The 18,465-nt window shown below is 53.4% G+C and overlaps 1 protein-coding gene across 3 annotated transcripts in view; it reads left to right on the plus strand.

Annotated features, from left to right (window-relative positions):
- The first annotated feature begins 247 nt into the window (after positions 1 to 247).
- The window catches only part of LOC111844543 (mannosyl-oligosaccharide 1,2-alpha-mannosidase IC), a 94,733-nt gene continuing 76,515 nt past the window's right edge, over positions 248 to 18,465 (plus strand). Inside the window, exon 1 of one of the 3 annotated variants that reach the window (XM_072716254.1) lies at positions 248 to 339. Coding sequence is in view for 1 of the 3 variants with exons in the window: in XM_023813092.2 (XP_023668860.2) it covers positions 2,220 to 2,774 (555 nt within the window). In the remaining 2 variants the exon portion in view is untranslated. Of the gene's footprint in view, positions 340 to 1,089; positions 2,775 to 4,692; positions 4,819 to 18,465 lie in introns of those variants that run through there. The other 2 variants (XM_023813092.2, XM_023813093.2) reach the window with 2 other exon arrangements.

Consider the following 18,465-nt stretch of genomic DNA (forward strand, 5'->3'; position numbering starts at 1 on the left):
TGACCCCCAACCCCCCCTCCCCCCACCACCACCACCCATGCAAGGCTGGAAGACTCCCAACCACACCCAACGTTACTCCAGAAAACCCCCCCAACACTTAAGAAAGTGGCACCAATGAAATTGTAAAAATATCTCTGACACAGCGCCAAAGACATGCAGACACTCCTGTTAACACCCCTGCAGATGACCCAGGTAAACCTTGTCTTTATCATCCCCCCCCCCCAAACTCTCGGGAGAGTAACGTTTACCTGCTGGATCAGTGAACAGGAGCCTGTCTTTTGCAGCCCCAGTGACACGTCCGTGACAAATATCATAACGCTGAGCTATGTTTCCTTACAGGTAGGGAATAAACTTTTTATATTCCGCTCATGTCCCGTAATATACGCTAACAGGTATTCTTGTATTCCTCGTCAAAGTAACACGTTTTCATCGGAGCGTTTTGCTGGAGAGAGCCGCTACATTCTCGCTTTATGTCTCCGCAGCAAGTGAATCCGATTCCATGAAGATGTTTGGCGCCCAGTACGAGTACTTGTGCTACCCTGTCTTACATGTTATTGTCTTGTATGTGGTTATATATTAGGCGTCACGCGCGATGGAGTTTTATTCGGTATTTTTAAACTGGAACCAACAGGCGAACACGCAGCTTTAATACCTATTGTTATCCTCTCTATATATACTGGGCGTGCTACGCACAATTTACTCAGTTAATTAATAGGGAATAAATAAACGAATATATATATTATATATATATATATATATATATATATATATATATATAATATATATATATTCACACACACAATGTTTTGAATCCACCCAGTTCAGCGGAGCCTCCCAATATTAAAACCCAGTTTGGAGTCGTAATCCACCGGAAATAAGACGATGGGATATATTAGCTGGTTTGATGCTGCGTTTAGTCTGGGTAAAAACCATCTCTGCTCCCCTGATGTTTGAGATCATCAGGCACGTTTCGAAGCAGACCGCCCACAGAGCGATATTTTCGGTCCGGGGGCGGATCTGCGCGCCGTTATTTCATTATGATTGTTACAGATATTCATTTGTGTCCTTTTGATTTGTATGTATAAAGTGTTTCCATAAACTGCTTTGGAAATGTATCAGCTGGATGACCAGCCCCCTGGATTTTTTAGCAGCCTGCGTTTCGGTCACTGTTACATTTAAACCACCCCCTTCGTCAGTCAGCCGCGGTGAACGAGCACGGATCGGGTACGCGCGTAAAGCGGGCAGACACCGGGGGAGGGAGGGGGGCAGCGATGCCCTGCGTTTCGAAGGGATCGCGTTACCGGCGATGACCGAGGAGCACATCCACCGGATCTCCGCAGCCCCACAAGCTCGTAGCCCGTGTGGGATCGCGATCCGTGCCCTTCGCAAGCGGAGACGGGACCGGGGACCGGGCGGCGGCTCCGCGATTACGCGGACCGACAGACGTGCATCCTCCCGGACACAGAGTCAGACGGTGCTGCCGATCTGATCTGAATCTCTCCCTGCAAAACCGCTGCATCCTCCCGATACCGCCTTCAGCTGGATGTGGGTCGGATTTCAGCCACTCTGCTGGGATCCTTCCTGTTTGTTTCCTTTTTTTGTTTCTGTTTTTATGGTTTTGTATTTTTATTTCTCCCTTTTCCAACCAGTGTTTTGTAATGCTTTGGTACGTCACCGCAAGTGAGTGGAAATAAACTTTATTCACTTGGTGCGACGGGGCTGGCCGTGTCCTTCTGCGGAAACGCCGCGAAACGCAATTAAATCCCACGATGACGGGGGCGCCGAGCCCGGGGAAGAGAGCGCTCACTTCGATGCTCATCGGGGCGCTTCTCGGCGATCTGAAAGCGGCGTCCGCGATGCCAGCTCCGCTCGCCTCCGCGCTGTAATAACACAGAAGATACCACTGGAAAGCACACGGCGCATTTTTGGATGGTCGGCTGTGGGACGGACGCGGACACCACCGGGGATGTTATTCGCTCTGGGGAGTGCATGCATGTGTGCTGCAGGCGTTTCCGTTTGACCATTGAACCGCCGTCTGCCGGGTCGCCGATGCCATCGTGGGCTGTGACGCTGCGAAGAGCTCCGTCCCTGCGAGGCTGCGTCTGGCTGCGTTACATTGTAACTTTTCAAATAAATGCAACAAGGCGATCGGCGCAGCGGACGTGTCATATAGCGCCTTGCAGCGTTTCTCTATACAGTCATTTTGATCGGGAGGAGAAATGCTCTTCCGAAAGTTACCCGGCGTGTCGGCTTCGGGGATGGGTCTCCGCTTGTCCCAGAAATTCGTTTTTTTACTCTTTCTGTCGGGCTTAGTGACTCTGTGTTTCGGAGCGCTGTTCTTCCTGCCCGACTCGATTCGCTTGAAGCGGATCTTTCTGTCCAAGACCGACAGCCCCGCCGTGACAGCGGTGTCCGAGAACGGGCACAACGAGCACCATAAAAAGGGGGTCCGGGAGCGCGAGCAGCCGCGGGGCATGACCCCCGCTAGGGGGGACGCCGTCACCAGGCTGAGAGCCGTCAGCCGCAGACCGTCCGTCACTTACGAGGCCAGAACCGCTGGGGGTAAAGCGCAGGAGGAGCGGAGCCAGGGGAGGACGGAGCACGGCAGAGCCCGGGATGCGGCGGGATCCGCGAAAGAGAGCGCCTCCTCCGGCCGCGGACAGCACGGGGGTGCCTTCGATTACGGGAAGTTTAAAAAATGCCTGCTGAAGCCACCTTTGGGGACCGATCAGGGCGATGCTCAGACTCGGGAGCGACGAGATAAAGTCAAGGAGGTAGGTTCGTTTATAAACAATAAACCCGATTGCATAGTTTACTCACATATGCTTGCTGTTTACTCTCCTTGTTGGAAATTCTTGAGTTACAGGGCATTTAATGCAAAAGACCTTTGTGTGTGTACATCTTGGCCATTGGATTGGATTATTGTGCTGTTTAGGCAGTAAAATAGAATCCCCAGCTGACAGGAGGTTCTGTGTGTCTGCGAAGCCCCCAGCTCAATGGCATACGTCAGCAGTACTGTCGTTACGGTCCTGGCAAGACGGTCGGGTTCATTCCCAGGACAGGGCTCCCATAGCGGCACGATGGATTGGCACAGGGGGCATAACCACCCAGCTGTGCCCCATCTCTGGGTCCCTGGCTGAAGGAGAACACCGAATAGCGGCAGCCCCCGTGAGCAGAGAGGGGGTTTTGGGTGGTACAATCCGGGTTCGGCTCCCGCCAGATCCTGGAGGGTTCGTGAACAGCTATTCCTGTCGACAACTTCCCATGTGACTGACAGTGTGATTCTGAACTTTCACAAATGGCTTAACTCTGAGAAACACGCACTCAGCTCCTGGGTCACGGTCCCGTTTCGGGAGGGGCGTAGTAGATTCGACAGCCCAAGGGGGGCAGAGTGGGGGTAAAGTGGTTCATCTAAGTAAGAAAAGCATGTAAATTCCGCCATGCATACCTACGGACGCCTCAGTCCACGACGTGCCTAACCGGTGCTTTGTGGGGTCTCATAATCTCTCTGTCCCTTTCTCTGATTTCTGTTTCTTTGTTCAGATGGGATATTTCATGGTCAGGATATTTGGGATATACATCCATAACACATATATGGGATATTTCATGGTCAGGCCTGCTAGGACCACAAAAATTCCTCTGTCTTAGCGTGTTCCTCTATTTCAGGCACGTCGGGCTCTCTGCGACACCCCAGCCCCACCCCGTGTCTGTGTTTTTACTCCCTGCTCCCTCAGTTTGGGCAGCCGGGTTTGCAGGAACAGGGGATTTCAGGGGTGATGGATTGCAGCCTAAAACTGTAAAAAAAAGAAAAAGAAAAGAAAAAATCAGTTCGCTTTCTGCCCATTGAACCCACTCATGGAGTCTGAACTCACATGACTTTGTGGTTCTTTGTTTGACCCACCCACGCTTCTGTTTACCAGGGAACCCGGTGGTTCACTTGGGCCTGCCCAGCCTCACCCAGGGCATGCCCCAGCTCGATGTCTTACCACCAAACTCCTTTGGTCACTCGGAAACTCTTTCTGTAATGCCAGCTTCTTCTGGCATTCTGCTCAGAAGCCTCCATGCCCCGGGCCAGCCCCCCCCCCCATCACCCCCAGGGCTGGATCTACCATTTTAGTGGTCCTAGCAGGCCTCTGAGGGGGGTGGTGGTTGATTTAGCCAATCCAAGACTTTGTCTGGGGCCCCATATGCTGGTCGGGCCGTAGGCACCCAGTTTGTCTAGACCCCCTCCCCCTCAGTTTTAGCGGGGGCTGGATAACAGAAAGCAGGGGACGCTGACGTGATGCAAAAATACCCAGCTCAGCCCCCCTGTCTCCTGGCTCCATGGACATCCTGTGGTATCTTCATTAGGCTGGGGGGGGGGGGGGGCTGTGGCTCCCACCCTGCCACACGCACAGAACCTCTGTCCAACTCATTTATCTGCTTCTTTTCCGACGGACGAAAGGGAGGGCTGTTATTCACAAGGGTCCCTCGTAGAATCCATTTTCCCCAGGCAGACTTCAGAAGGGCCATGGTTTGCTGTTGTGGCCTTATTTGAGGTGTGTAGACTGTACCTGCTTTTTGTGGTCTATCAAAGGCAGTGTCTGAATCAACAAGCTGCAGCTGGGCCTTTGGAGACGGGTCAGCGCAGCAACAACCCGGGAACTTTGGACCCTACTTTCCTGCTGTTTTTTTAAATCCAGGTTTGCCAGATCAATACCTTATCCTTGCCTCGTCAGCGACGCTCGATCAGAGTCTGGCGGAGTCAGTCGGGGTGAACACAAATCCACATACGCCGTGAAATCTAACGTCCGGCTCCGCGTTTGCCCAGCCCTCCCTGTGAGTGCCTGACGTCCGACTCGCTCGTCCTTAGCGCCCCCTACAGGGAGATGCAGGCAGCGGCTGCTCAAGCCAGACGAGAGTGCTTTTAAATCCCCCAGGTGTGGATAAGTGCTTTGGCAGCCCGCCGGAGGGGGTCAGTTTTGGTGACCCAGTGAGGATTTGGGTGCACGTTTGGCGAGGGGGGGGGGGGGGCACACATGCGGGGGTCACCACGTCTCACCTCTGGCGCAGGTGATTGGATGGCGGCTGAGGTCATTCTGTCTTTCCATTACGATCGGGGGAGTCCATCTTCAGCTCAGAGACAGCGCTTTCCGAGATGAGATCGGGGGGTTGTGCGCGTGTGTGTCCATTCAGGGGTCGGGTTTCAGGCCTCGATCTCCTGCCCCTTTTCTCCCAGGAGCAGACGATGCCCTCTCGCCCCCCCCCCCCCCCAAGCAAGACGACTGACTGGGAGGGGTGAGATTCCTTTGTTTCCGGCCTCTAAATGGGAACGTTGCTGCCAAAACAACAATAACTATCAGCCCTGTTTACGACAGCTGTTTTCTGTTAAGGTTGGTGAGGTGGGGGCTGGGGGGGGGGGGGGCTATGTGTCCCAAAGCAGAGGCATGTTCATCTGTGCGATAACGTATCTAAGGCGCACAGACCCTGGTAATGCTGTCCTGTCACCGCAGGTCGGCCGTGTGCAGTAACGGTCAATGCCATCCCCGGGGGGGGGGGGGGGGGGGAGGGGCAGCGGAGGGCGGCACACAGCCCAACGCTCTCTCACTCCGGAGGGGTCAGATCTGGTGCTGTTTGAGTGGTACATCCTGTACAGAACATGGCTGCTTGTTTAACCCCCTCTGCCCTCCCAGGAGCTGCTGGGAAAAGGGGGTGAATATGCAGCAGACGAAAAGAGCCCGCACTAAAGGCCATTCTGGGGGGGGGGGGGGGGGCGTGCCAACAGTCACACTACCGCTGTTGCGATGTATTTATTCATCTGTTTATTAAATATTAATTACTTTCTGTCGGGTGCCGAAGAATTTCCCAGTCAAACATTTGATCAGAAATTCCATTGTATTGCTCAGGACTGCGTTTTCTGGGAACGAAAGGGTTTGTCTCCTGTTCACCGGAAACGAGATCTGCGCTGTTGTAGAAGGATCCGGCACTTGGCAGGACGTCTTGCATATTAAACAGTGGGCGAGTCCCCCGGCAGGTGTACTGCGCTTTAATGCGCGCTTAACGCGTTTAGGCTACACGCTGCTCTCAGTTGTGCCATGAAGAGGCCGCAATAATGGAATTATACGCTTTCCTTATATGGGCATAAATGTACCTGGTGTGAGTTTAATGTCTTGGCTTGGGGGGGGGGGGGGGTAGTTCGGTGGAGTTTCTTAGCCGGTTAGCAAGGTGTCACTTTATTCCTGCGTAACGTGGGTGCAAGCATTCTGCTAAAATCAGTGATCGTAAAATCAGTGGCGTATTTTCACGTACGACCCTGGGCTGGTTTTATACACAATTTACTTTGGGGAGGGGGGCGATGAGGGGCAGCCTACTGTGGAGGGGTCACGCTGATGGCGGAAGGTCACGGGAAAGCCGCCGTTACAGACCGCTCCTTTGCCGTAATTATCCCCCGTCGAATCTCTTTGTTAACGCTTCCAACACGCCTCGTTTTCGCGGCTCCTGTTGCGAGAGCACCGCGCCCCCCCCCCCCTTTTCCGGCCCCCCCCCACCCTCCATGTCACTAGGCGTGCACTAATGAGCCTGTTTTTTTCCATTCCGTGTCATTACCTCTGCGATACTGCCACAGGCTCTGACATTATTAAGCTTACAGCTGAGAGAATGGGGGGTGTTGGGGGGGGGGGTCATTGGTCGCTCCTGCGTTTGGGTGAAATAGGGGGACTGGGGAAAGGGGGGGGGGGGGCTTTCACATGGCACTGGGGCTAAAGTACAGTGCTCTGCCGTCAGCCAATGGCTGATTCCAGCTTCACTACTGTTCTCGCCTGATTAGTCAGAGATACATAGCAAGTAGACTCCCCTTCCGGTCGTTCCAGTCTCCTCCTCTCCCTATCTCCTCCACCTGTTCTCCTGCCAAGGGGGGGGGGGGGGGTGTCTTGCCCCCTTGTGAGTGATGTACATGTGGGACTTGAGGGACCGGGGGGGGTGCTGAATGGGATGGCCTGGAGTTCAGGCCCAGCAAGCTACAGGAGACTCTGCCTGTCAATTTTATTTGTTTAGCTTTTAAAAATGGAAAAAATGTGTTTTTTCAGGAGTGGGGGACACTCTTCTTACACCTTGACAGAGGTGTTTCTGGGAAAAAAGTCACATGACCGTGTCCACCCTCAGCGGATGCATCGCCGCGATTAAACGGTAATTAACTGGCGGTGTGGAGGTGCTCTGTGCCTCGTACTGAGCCACAGGGAGAATATGTTTGTTTTTTATTATCACAATTAAAACGCTAATCAAATGGCGGTAATGACTCTGGGTGCTCATCAAAGCTGGAGGAGGCGGGGCGCTTTCACGAAGGTCCACACCGGCAACCGGCTAGTATGGCTGCGTCTAGCGGTTAACGGGCTGCTGTCGCCTTTGCGGGGGGGCGACAGTCTGCACAAGTTGCTCTGCGTGAGAATCGAGAGTCATCCCTGAGAATCGAGAGTCATCCCTGAGAATCCAGAGTCATCCCTGAGAATCCAGAGTCATCCCTGAGAATCCAGAGGCACCTTACGTCTCCCGAGGGGGGTGAGGGGGGGAGCAATGTGACATGGTGGTGGCACGATTTTCGGCCGCTAAATGTGGTGCAGTCACTGGAGGTCCTAGTTTTGGTTCTGCCGGTTACCTGGTGGTTTCGACCTCGGGGTTCCCCTTTCTGACCACAGATGCCTCTCCATGTCTCATTTCCTCCCCGTGAGCTCTTCCGTGTTGCATGTATTCAAAGAGCAAATTTCCAAAACTTCCTCAATCTCTTTCTTGCAGTTTCTGGGATGAGACTGCAGAAGATCGAAAGTCAGGCTTCCTCGACGGTATCGGGAACCAAGACTCAGTCCAACGAAGAAGCTTAATTAAATTTGGAAATTTGCTCTTCATTTCTGCACACCGTCTGATTATGTTTGAGGCTCTTGGGGAGGCGGCACCTTCCGGTGTGAGTCGGCAGTGTGAGAATCGGTGATTGAGTGTGTCGCCTTGTGCCTTATCTGCACGGGTGTGTCTGGGTGTGACTGCAGAACAGCGTGTGTATGTGTCAGGGTGGAGAAAACCTCAATTTCCGTTTGGGGGCCTGTACTCTCAGGTCTTCATGTCAGATTTTAAGCCTGCGAGTCTCACACGCCCCCAGTTTACCCTGCTTTACTGTCCAAAGTCCCAGAAAACACTGATATTCAAGCCAGAGGTCAGATTGCAGGACACCATTGCGCTTGCGCTGGAGGTCTGGATAAGATTCAGGACAGTGGTTAGCATGATGGCTTCAGGGGGATAGGGGTATGTGTGTGTGTGGGGGGGGGGAGACGCAGTCTTCTGAGCCTTTCGTTGTTCAGAAGCAAAATAAGATTGATGGCCCCAATTAATTCCTTAATAGCTAGGAGCTGGAATCCAGTGCAGCACATTCAAGCCGACTTCAATGTGCGTCGACAGGCACTGCGGTGGGCAGCCCTGTCTGTCTTAAGGCCACACGCAATCCGGGTCACTCCTCAGCTGCTATGGGGTCCTCCGATGGTGTGATCGCAATGCCCCCGACGGCCGTCTGTTCTGATGGCAGGACACACAATTTTAAGTGGGAAATGGGTCTGGTGGTGTCCAGAGAGACACGCTTCAGCTCGAGCTCCGATTCCTGTCCTCCAGATGCCGCCGGCAGTGCAGGCCTGCTGTGACTCTTCACGCCGGTAACGAGAAATGCAGTGCAGCCTTTGTCAGCCAAATCAAATGTGTGGTGTTATTTTTGGGGGGGGCAGGGGGTTTTGCGGTGATCCGTCAGCCCTGATAGAGGGTATCGGCAGTCATTGGGCAAAGTGAGTCCCGTTAGCTGTCACGCTGTACGCGTGTGTGTGTCACAGGAAGCACGGCGGTTTTTGCATAGTCGTCGTTAACAGACTCCCTTGCTGGAAACACACCCGACTGTGCAGGCCCTCGAAACACCAGGCGTTGTTTTGCAGCCGAGTGGGTGTGGTGGACAGGAGGGCAGGCCTTTAGGTTCTCAGACAAACCGTCCGCCTGCACAGCTGCTGCTGACTCATTGTAAGTTTCGTGGAGCGGCGTGAGGGTCGTTTATCTGGTGTTGTATCGTGGCCTCGTTCTCGCTGATGCGTGAACGTTTGGGTCTGAGTCCAGGGGTCCCGAAGCAGAGATGAAACACTCCGAGGGCCCGGCCATCGTGACTCAGCTAATGTAGCGGAGATTAGCCCCTGTCTTTGTCTGTTTCGAAGTGACGCATTCGCATACATTTCAGGCTGATTGCCTTCCCAGGATTTCCCCAATATCTCCGTTGGTTTCTTGCCAGACTCCATGTTCTCCACTTTGGGGGTCGCTGAGCAAACAGCGGGATCGTTCTCACCATGGATTTCCGGCCTTGGATATTTGTTTTCCCCGATTCCAGCTCCTGCTCCTACGAACAAGGCTCTGTTTAAGAGGCTCGGGATTCGTTTGGAAAGCAGATGTCGAACAATGTCATAATGTTTGTTTGTTCTTTCCTGGCAGTTTTCACGCTACAATAGTAGGCATCCTGCCTAAAGGCTATAAAATTCCATTTGTTTTATGTCTTATTTCAGTCTTTAGTGGCTGTTATTTTGCAAGCTGGTGTCTAAATTATGTTGAGCGGAGAAAAGCGACAGAAAAGATCAAATTGCGGGAAGCTGCGATTAACAGAATGCTGGGTGATTTGTCTTGTTTGACAAAATAGTTTCGCAATTTCCTGCAAAGTGAACCGTTCGAAGCAGTATTTCCCACTGAATCGCCGGCTACGTGACGGGGAGATTTGAACATAGCATGAACAGGGGGGAGGGGCAAAACCGTGTTCATTGAAAGCTTTTCAAATTGGGCCCCCAACCGAGACCAAACCAGTCATGTTCCAAATTTTTTTAGGACCTCTGTCACTCTGAGGCGATTGAAATCATCCTAACTTCCCCCCCTTTAATGCACCCCTGTCCGACCCCCCCACCTGCTGAGTGCTCTTTCAAGCCGCACTGTTTCGTTAGTGCTGTCCAATTAGCCGGCCCATGAGCTTGGCGCCGTGCGATGGGCTGGCCCGCGGTGAGCCTAAGGAGGATGGCTTAATTGCCAGCCTAGGCTCTAACGACAACCCTCAGAGCGTGGCGAGGGGCAGAGGAGGGGGCTATGAGGTGAAGCCTTAGCAACCGAACGGCCGGGCAACAGAGGACTGTATCCGGGCTCTCGGATTGGTCGAGCTGTGACTGCCACATAATGAGCTTCGAGGAAAAGTCTCAGTCACGTCTGGCACTTTTATCTAACTTCCTGTTTTTTTGGATGAGAGCTCGAGTCACGATTCGGTTCTCTTGTTCCCTACTTTCTTTCCGCTCCGTAGCACTCGTGCACGCCATCACTCGTGCACACCATCACTCGTGCACCCCCCCCCCCCTTTTTGCAAAGCCGGTGTTCTCTGGTGGCCCCTACCAGACGCAGCTCCCATAATCGGCGCTGTCCCAGTTTGTGTAAACACGCTGTGTGGAATTCGCCCCAGTCCCTGGGGGGGGGGGGGGGGGCTGCTGTGTTTTGCAAGCCTCTCTTGCCGTTTGATCAACTCAGTGAGTCAGTGTGTCTAATGGGAGTGCATTAAAAACAACAGTAATAATTTAATCACGCTTCCAGATGGCTGACCGTGTTTAAGGGTGGGGTTTGGGGGTGGGGGTGGGGGTGGGGGGGGGGCGTGGTGTTAAAGAGAGAGAGCTGCAAGTCAGCCCAACAAAGAGAAGTAGATTAGCTGAATGCACATGTTTTTTTGGCGGCTTGGGTATGACGGTACACGAAATTCTCGGTTCAGTACGAACCTCCATCTTGGTTCACAATTCAGTGCCACTTTGGTACAGCAGGTGAAATAGAATTTGTTTTGAAATTTTCTTTAAAACTGCAAACACAATAAGGAAACATAAGGCAATATTCTGAATAACACCAGAGTGATGCATATTTCCACATTGTAAAGATAAATATGTAAAATAAATAAAAAGTAAAAAATGAGGCACATCATAACAATTATAATCAGCTAAACCCCATGTTCTCTGCTACTGAGTATGGTCACATATCCGTAGTGATAAACATCCCTATAACCATAGTTGTTTTTTTAGGCCTGAATTTTTGGCCAAAGTCACCTTAATGGCCATAGGCAGAGTAACTTGCAGAGGCTGTCTGCCTCGCTCCATTCGCACACACACTGCGATGATGCCGTCTCAAACGACTTAGCATGTTAGATGAGTTTCCAGCAACATGTCCGAGTTCAGAGCCAACAGACAGTCTTGGTCTTATCAGCTACTCTCTCTGTACTGTTGGTGTAAATTAATAGGAAACTGTAATGTTCCCAAACTACTGATTTAAGTGACGTGGGAGGGTCTCCAGCATTAACCGTAACAAACTCACAGCCACATTTAGCACAGTGTTTTCCGTGCTGGACGTCTGCTTGTGAATTTAAGTCCTGCCTATGTCAGTAAATGGGTTTCATTCGTTTCCAAAGTGAAAATGCTGTAACTGAACAGCACTTCATGGATACGTGAACCATCACAGCGGATCGAGCAGCTGCGGACCTGTGACTCAATCTTCGGTGACGTTCGATGCTTCTTCAGAGACGCTGAGCCGTGAGACTGATCATGGACTGCCCCCCCAGTCACATGTTATGGTGTCTTGCAGCCCATTCCTTGTTTTTGTTTTTAGTTTTGTGCCCCCCTCCCATGTGTGACGTACGATGGGTGTGGGAGGGGGGTCTCTCCTCTCACATTGCTGTCCCGCTCAGCTCCTTTCAGCCTCATCTGGGGGGAGGGATTTTAAGGTTCTGGGGAAGGTGGCAGTCCACACAGGGGTGCTCTCAGAGTATCCAGGGAGTAGCTCTTAAATAAATGACATCGCTCTCATCTCAGCTCTTCCTTTGCCTCAAACAATGAATTAATTTGCTGAGGGGCTTATTAATAATTCATGATATGTGCTAAAAAATTAGAGGCTGCGTCGCAAGTCCTCGCTCATGAGCTCATGTGTCATCTGACTGTCCCTCTCTCCTGCCATTGGCTGGCTGTCCACGGGACATAAGCGGAAGGTCATATGTCACTTGCCATGGCCGGTCTTGTCCTGAGTGAAATGGCCGAAGGTGGTTCTGAATCTTCCCAGTGGGGGGTGCTGCTGGGTTCTCTCTGTTTTTTTCTGCCTCCACCCGGCTTCGGGTTCCCCCTTGCTCAGTCCCTTGCCCTCTCCTAAAGCACAAAATGCATTGGCTGCAGTTAATGCAGCGCTCAGCGTTGCCCTGGACAACAGGATCCTGGCCGCAGCTTCAGTATAAGCGACAGCTAAGAAGGCAGCTAAATGCAAAAAAGAGATGAGGAGGCGTGGCCTCGCTTATATGGAGGAGTGGTCTGACGATGAGGAGGTGTGGCCTCGCGATATGGGGGAGTGGTCTGACGATGAGGAGGTGTGGCCTCGCGATATGGGGGAGTGGTCTGACGATGAGGAGGTGTGGCCTCGCGATATGGGGGTGTGGCCTGGCTATATGGAGGTGTGGCCTGGCGATGAGAAGGTGTGGCCTGGCTATATGGAGGTGTGGCCTGGCGATGAGAAGGTGTGGCCTGGCTATATGGAGGTGTGGCCTGGCGATGAGAAGGTGTGGCCTGGCTATATGGAGGTGTGGCCTGGCTATATGGAGGTGTGGCCTGGCGATGAGAAGGTGTGGCCTGGCTATATGGAGGTGTGGCCTGGCGATGAGAAAGTGTGGCCTGGAAATGGTGAGGGAAGTGCTTCCATGCTGGACATGATAAAACAGAGACATATTCTAGTTTTCTGGCCAGTTCATTTAATTTGTGACACTCCAGAGCACTTTTTCTGTATCCTAACCTTCAGAGTTTTCAGTGCCAGCTAGGGGAGTGAGTGAAAAGCCCTGTACTGCAGATACCCAGCGATGGTGTTCAGAGCCCAGGATGCTCACATGGTCGGCTGTGGCAGAGCTGAAGGTTTCACTGTACCATATTCCTGCGGATGGTAGCCCCCACTCTTAATTACCGTAAATACCCTGTTATGAGGATCTGGGGTGATTCATGTTCATTTAATGTAATTACAGCTACAAGGGGCATCGAAAACAGGACTGTTTCTTAGTCAGGTGGTATGACTGGTAATCGGTTAGTTAGCAAAGCTGTAGGTCTCCAATGGTTAGTATCACAGCAAAGGAGGGAGGTGAATGTCTACCTGCTTCTCTTCCTGTAAGTGGGGGGTGGCCTTGTGTTTCCTCATTTCTGCTTGTGCAGTTTGGCATCCCTGGTCCCCTGTCAGAGCCCTCAGACTCTGCCAACACGCCTCCTCTGCCTCTTTATTAATTCTCATTTCACTACGCAGTGTTAAACACCAACCCCCCCCCCCCCTTATTGTTCCACCCCCAGCCTATGTTTTAGAAAAAATTACCAATGACTCATTAATATACAAGTAATATACTGACTCAGAGCCTCAGGGCAGTGCGGAGATGTTTAATTAGGAATGTCACCAGAACATCGTCTCGTGTTAGGGCCCTGCAGGGTCTGCTCCCTCATCGCAACACGTGCCTTTTGGTCGAAGTCTGCGCCTCCACGTTTTCCGCTATAGGGGTGCTAGTGCATGGGGGTGGGGGGGGAGGGGGGTAACATCACTGGGCTCTTGTGCCTTTAAAGGCCGGAGCTCTGGAGATTGTGGGCGGAGCCTGTTAGCTTCTGCTCCTGGCTGGCTCTTCAGCCACTCTGGGTTCAGCCTAGACTGTGACAGGAACCCTCGTTTCCTTCTCTAATTACGAGCCCAGTGACCTGGGTCTAAGGTCCTGTTACATGCGGTCAGAATCGCACGCACATGGTCCGTGGCCTTGGGCTTTACCAGGCCGCTCTGAGGCAGGAAATGCTGAATCAGTAGCCCCCAGACCTTGACATGGGTTCTGTTCGGGAAGCTGGTTCTGCTGACCTGCTGGGAAAAAGCTGAAGAACAATGGAGACTTCTGACTGAAGATGCAGATTTCCAGCGGGCCCCTGGATAAAAGGGCCTCTTCCTGTCACCCGTCTTCCAGCCCCAGGGTGCTGAAAGGCCTGCAGTGAGCCCCCACCGGTCGCTCCGCTCCTCTTAAAGGGCCGGACACGGATCTCAGGGTCATCAACCTCTCCTGAGTTTGCTGTCACTCGTGTTTCGCCTGCTGAAGGGTGTGAAATATTACACCGGCTGACCTTTTCCCGTCCACATCATTGTTCTGAGTGAGGGTTCACGCTGGTTGACAGCCGCAGAGCACAGGCGGTGAACCTGGAGCCTAAGGCAGAGCTGAAGTCATGATGCCCCCTAGTGGGAATGACGCAGAATTAAACTGTGAGCCCCGGGTTTGTGGACATTTATGGGGGAAGGTGTGAACTTGCCATTCAGCTGAAGGGTAACTGTGCAGGGATGCGGGCGGGGGGGGGGGGGTCTACTTCTCATTGTGTAATTGCAGTGTTTCACACTCACAGAGGGACAGGAGTCACTTAACTAGGACCCCCCCTGCCCCCTATAGAGCTAATCCCTCAGGCTAATTTACCGCTATACTCTGACCCGTCACAGGTCACCTTCTCCTGCCTGCTGGCTACGGTGAGAACGTGGTTCACCTTGACGGTGCGTATCCCTCGAGATTCAGGATAAAAATGAGGGTTGAGATGGGTGATCCTGTGTAGCTGGCAGCGCCTGATGGAGTTCAGGTCGCGTCCAGTTTTTCTCTGGCCTCACTGACGGTGCCGAGGACAGGCCCCCTGCCGTGATCAGGAGCCAATCACCTGACAGCTCTCACCCCTGTATCTCAGTGATGTCCAATAGGGTGGCCTGCTCTGTTGCTACCTCCTCCTTCGTTTTTTTTCCGTCAGCTGTCTAATTCCTGGGGGGGGGGGGGCGGGGGGGACTGGTTATCAATAATATGATATCCACAGAGGGGGGTGGCAGACGACCATGGACTGCTGCCGGGACGATTCAGTCTGGCAGGTCGGTGAACAGTGATGATGGGGTCCAGGTCGGTCGTGGAGGGACGCCTTCCCAGCATGCCTTGCTGCACCAGTGGGCTTCATAACAGTATGTGGCATGGAGTTGTCTGGGACACATTTAAGAAAAGGATGCAGATTCACAGATTTATCCACCCTCCCCTGCTTGGCCGGGCTGGTCGCCTTTCTCACCGTCTGGGTCAGGGGAAGCAGACGGGGCCCCCACCTCAGGGTTAATTAATGCACGTTAAGCTGGCACCCCGTCTTAGATGGGGGGGGGGGGCCCGCTGACTGAGCTGCCCGGCTGGCCTTGGGCAGAGCCGCTGGCGGTCAGGCTCTCGGCCCTGCAGAGAGGGGCTGCACCCCGTACGTCCCCACACCTAAAGCCCACCAAACTGTCTCTCTCCGGAAGGTCACGGGTTTGAATCCCATGGCTGCCAGAGAAATCACCTCAACGTTGGGCCCGTGAGCTGGGCCCTTAACCTCAGCTGCCCTGGGGGGCGTTGGCTGTCCTTGTCCTCTCACCTCAAGCATCCCTCCCTCATTTGTCACTTTAGACAAATGTAAAAAATGTGGTGGTGGGTGGGGCTGCATCTCACTCAGGACTGCCGTGGAGCCCCCTCCCCCCCCTCTTGCTTGTAATAGAGGCTTTAAATGAAAACCTCCAGGTGGCCTGATCTCCTATTCAACCCCGCTGGAGCGGGTGATGTCACCGCAGGGTTAGTGGTACGTTCCCTACTCGTGCGTGACCAGTGGGGGGACACTGTCGCTCGTGTGTAAAGAGCATTTTTAGTCGATGGCATTGCGTAACGCTGTAGTAATGTTACATAAATGCTTCATTGCCAGCCAGCTGAGTTTGGCTGACGCTGTATCTGTGAATGAAGACCTAACAGCTCAGGGCTTTTGGTGCTGGGAGCCTTTCTGCATTGTGTCTCTTTAATCACCCCCCAGCCTCGTCAGGGGGACCTGGAGGGGCCCCCGGCTCCCTGCTCGGCCGGGCTGGTCGCCTCTCTCACCATCTGGGTCAGGGGAAGCAGAAGGGGCCCCCATCTCAGGGTTAATTAATGCACCTTAGGTTGGCTCCCTGTTTATGATGTGGGGGGGGGGCCCGCTGACTGAGCTGCCCGGCTGGCCGTGACACGGCGACTGGTGGGCAGAGCTGCTGGCGGTCAGGCTCTCGGCCCTGCAGAGAGGGGCTGTCCCCCGTACGTGTAATTAGTGACTTTGAGGAAGGATGATTTATGGATTCACAGTGGCTAATGCACTGACTGTCTCTGTCCTCCTATCGCTTTGTGCTGAGAGAGCCACGTCTCATCTGGAAATTAATTACCGCCGTCGGACCACTCGGCTGTTTTCCCTCCTTTTTGTGCGTGAGCAGGATGGGGAGGTGGTGGTTCCGAAGTCGGAATAATGCGGAATAATGAAATAATGTTTATGAGAAGGAAGCACTCAAAGGGCATTCTCTGGGGGGGGGGGGGTTGGGGGCAGGGAACAGGGGGGCTCCTTCATCCCCCCCGGCTGACGGCGACCGTCACTGGCTGGTGCGAATGAAAAGGAGCCTCTTCTTGTTTTGTCAGCGCTCCAGAGTCAAGACCTGCCACCCGGGGCCCGGCAAAGACCCCCGAGCGGGACAGAGGGCCATTGTCTCTGGGCTCTGCAAGCCGCTCCGGGATGCTGACGCCCGCTGCGCTGAGTGGCACCTTGGTTACTGGGGTGGTGGTGGTGGGGGGGGTGTGGTATTGGGGGTCACTGGGATAGGGGGGCTTCCCAGGCAGGAAGGCATGATAAGAGGTGCTGTGAGAACACTGGTGGTTTTGTTTGCGAAGGAGGACATGGATTCTCCGGCAAGGCCGTCATTGTTGGCTGAGATGGAAGGCGGTGAGTGTCTGAGGCGGTGGGAGGGGGGGGGTCTGGTGAGGTGGGGACAGTGGATCTAGGCTTGTTTGTGACAGGATGTCATCGATCTTCCTGCCTTTGCCCCTGTCCGGTCCCCCGGATCGCTTACATGTCCTCTCAGCCCTGGCATCACTTATAACCTTGACCTGTTTTCTTTGGGGGGGGGGACACAGTGCCTTCAGCCTCATCTTTCTGAGTGAACATCCCGGCCACCTGTTGTAAGATCCGTCTTGGGAGCCTGGATTGATCCCACGCCCTGCACTGGGCCTGCAAAGGCTTGGATCCTGATAGCATGTAGGAAATCGGCAGCCCGCTCCAGTCTGACGTCAAAGCAAAGCCGTAAATGCATTAATGTACCCATCAAAAAGTACGTGGGGGGGTGTTGAGATTCTCAGCGATCACCATATCAGCTAGTCAGGAGAAAGGCTGGACCATGCGCTGACCTTCTCGTTAGCGCCCTCTGGTGCTGCTTTTTGTTATCCTCTCCCCTAAGCCTTGTGTAATAATTTACCAGTCCATCGTCTCTGGACTTACTCCGCAGAGGTCTTAATGCCTGACTGACAGTATCATGCTTGGCCGAACAACAATCGGCCAATCGATGAGGATGGCTCCCCCCATAGACATTCTCCCAGCTCCACGTCATCGACGCCCACCCCGCCACAGTGCTGGGGGGCGTGATTACATCTGTGCCATCCCTGTAGGATGCTCTGATCGGCAGCTTATTTCAGAAACACGTCCTTCACTGGCTGCAGATGTGCCTCTGGAGGTTCTGTTCACGTTGGTGTCAGCAGGTAATCCGAAACGCCTTGGGGATGAAACAGAAAAGCTGAACCGTCCTTAGCGACGCAGCCTAACCCATCCCTGCCACACTGAGGGGTGGTGACACGGGCCCGTGGTTTACCACTTCCTGTCTCCCTTCTCTCGTCTGATTGGTCGGAGTGTTCTGGGCGTCTTGCTATTTTTTTTCCCCTCCATCAGCATGGGCTCTTACTTCTGCCCTAATTACACGGCTGCCGGTTCCCGCATGGGAGTGGGGGGAGCCTCTCAGTGCGTGTGGGTATATTTGAAAGTTTAGAGTAAGCAGTAAAGAGCACAAGTGCCTTTTTGCAGGCCTGAGGATTCAGCAGCTGACGGCGCGGCCAAGGTGGGGGGGGGACTCTTTTTGTACCCCCCCCCCCCCCCCATACACAAACACATGGGCGCTGAGACACATATAACGAAGAACACGACAACTGAAACACGCTAACAGGCACGGAGATGACAGCTCACACATGCGTGGCACCCCCTTCCCTGTACTAACTGCAGCCCTGCTGGTCTTGAATTCCATCCCCCCTCCCTGCCCCCCATCCTAGTGGGAGCTCTGGCTGCTTCCCCAAAGAAAAACTTTCTGTTTCAAACAGGAAATGTTTCCGGTCGACTGAACTGGGATGTTTGGGAGCTGCACACAGGGACAGATTTAGTTTGAGACACACGCAACTCTCTCTCTCTCTCTCTCTCTCTCTCTCTCTCACAAACAGACAGACAGACACACACACACACACACACACCCCGCTCTTAACCCACGGGATCCAGGCCAAAGCACTGCACTCACAATGGCTGTGAGAATCTTTCTCAGTGAATCCAAGCTGAAGTG

This window comes from Paramormyrops kingsleyae, chromosome 9 (genome assembly GCF_048594095.1).
Source record: "Paramormyrops kingsleyae isolate MSU_618 chromosome 9, PKINGS_0.4, whole genome shotgun sequence".
NCBI lineage: Eukaryota > Metazoa > Chordata > Actinopteri > Osteoglossiformes > Mormyridae > Paramormyrops > Paramormyrops kingsleyae.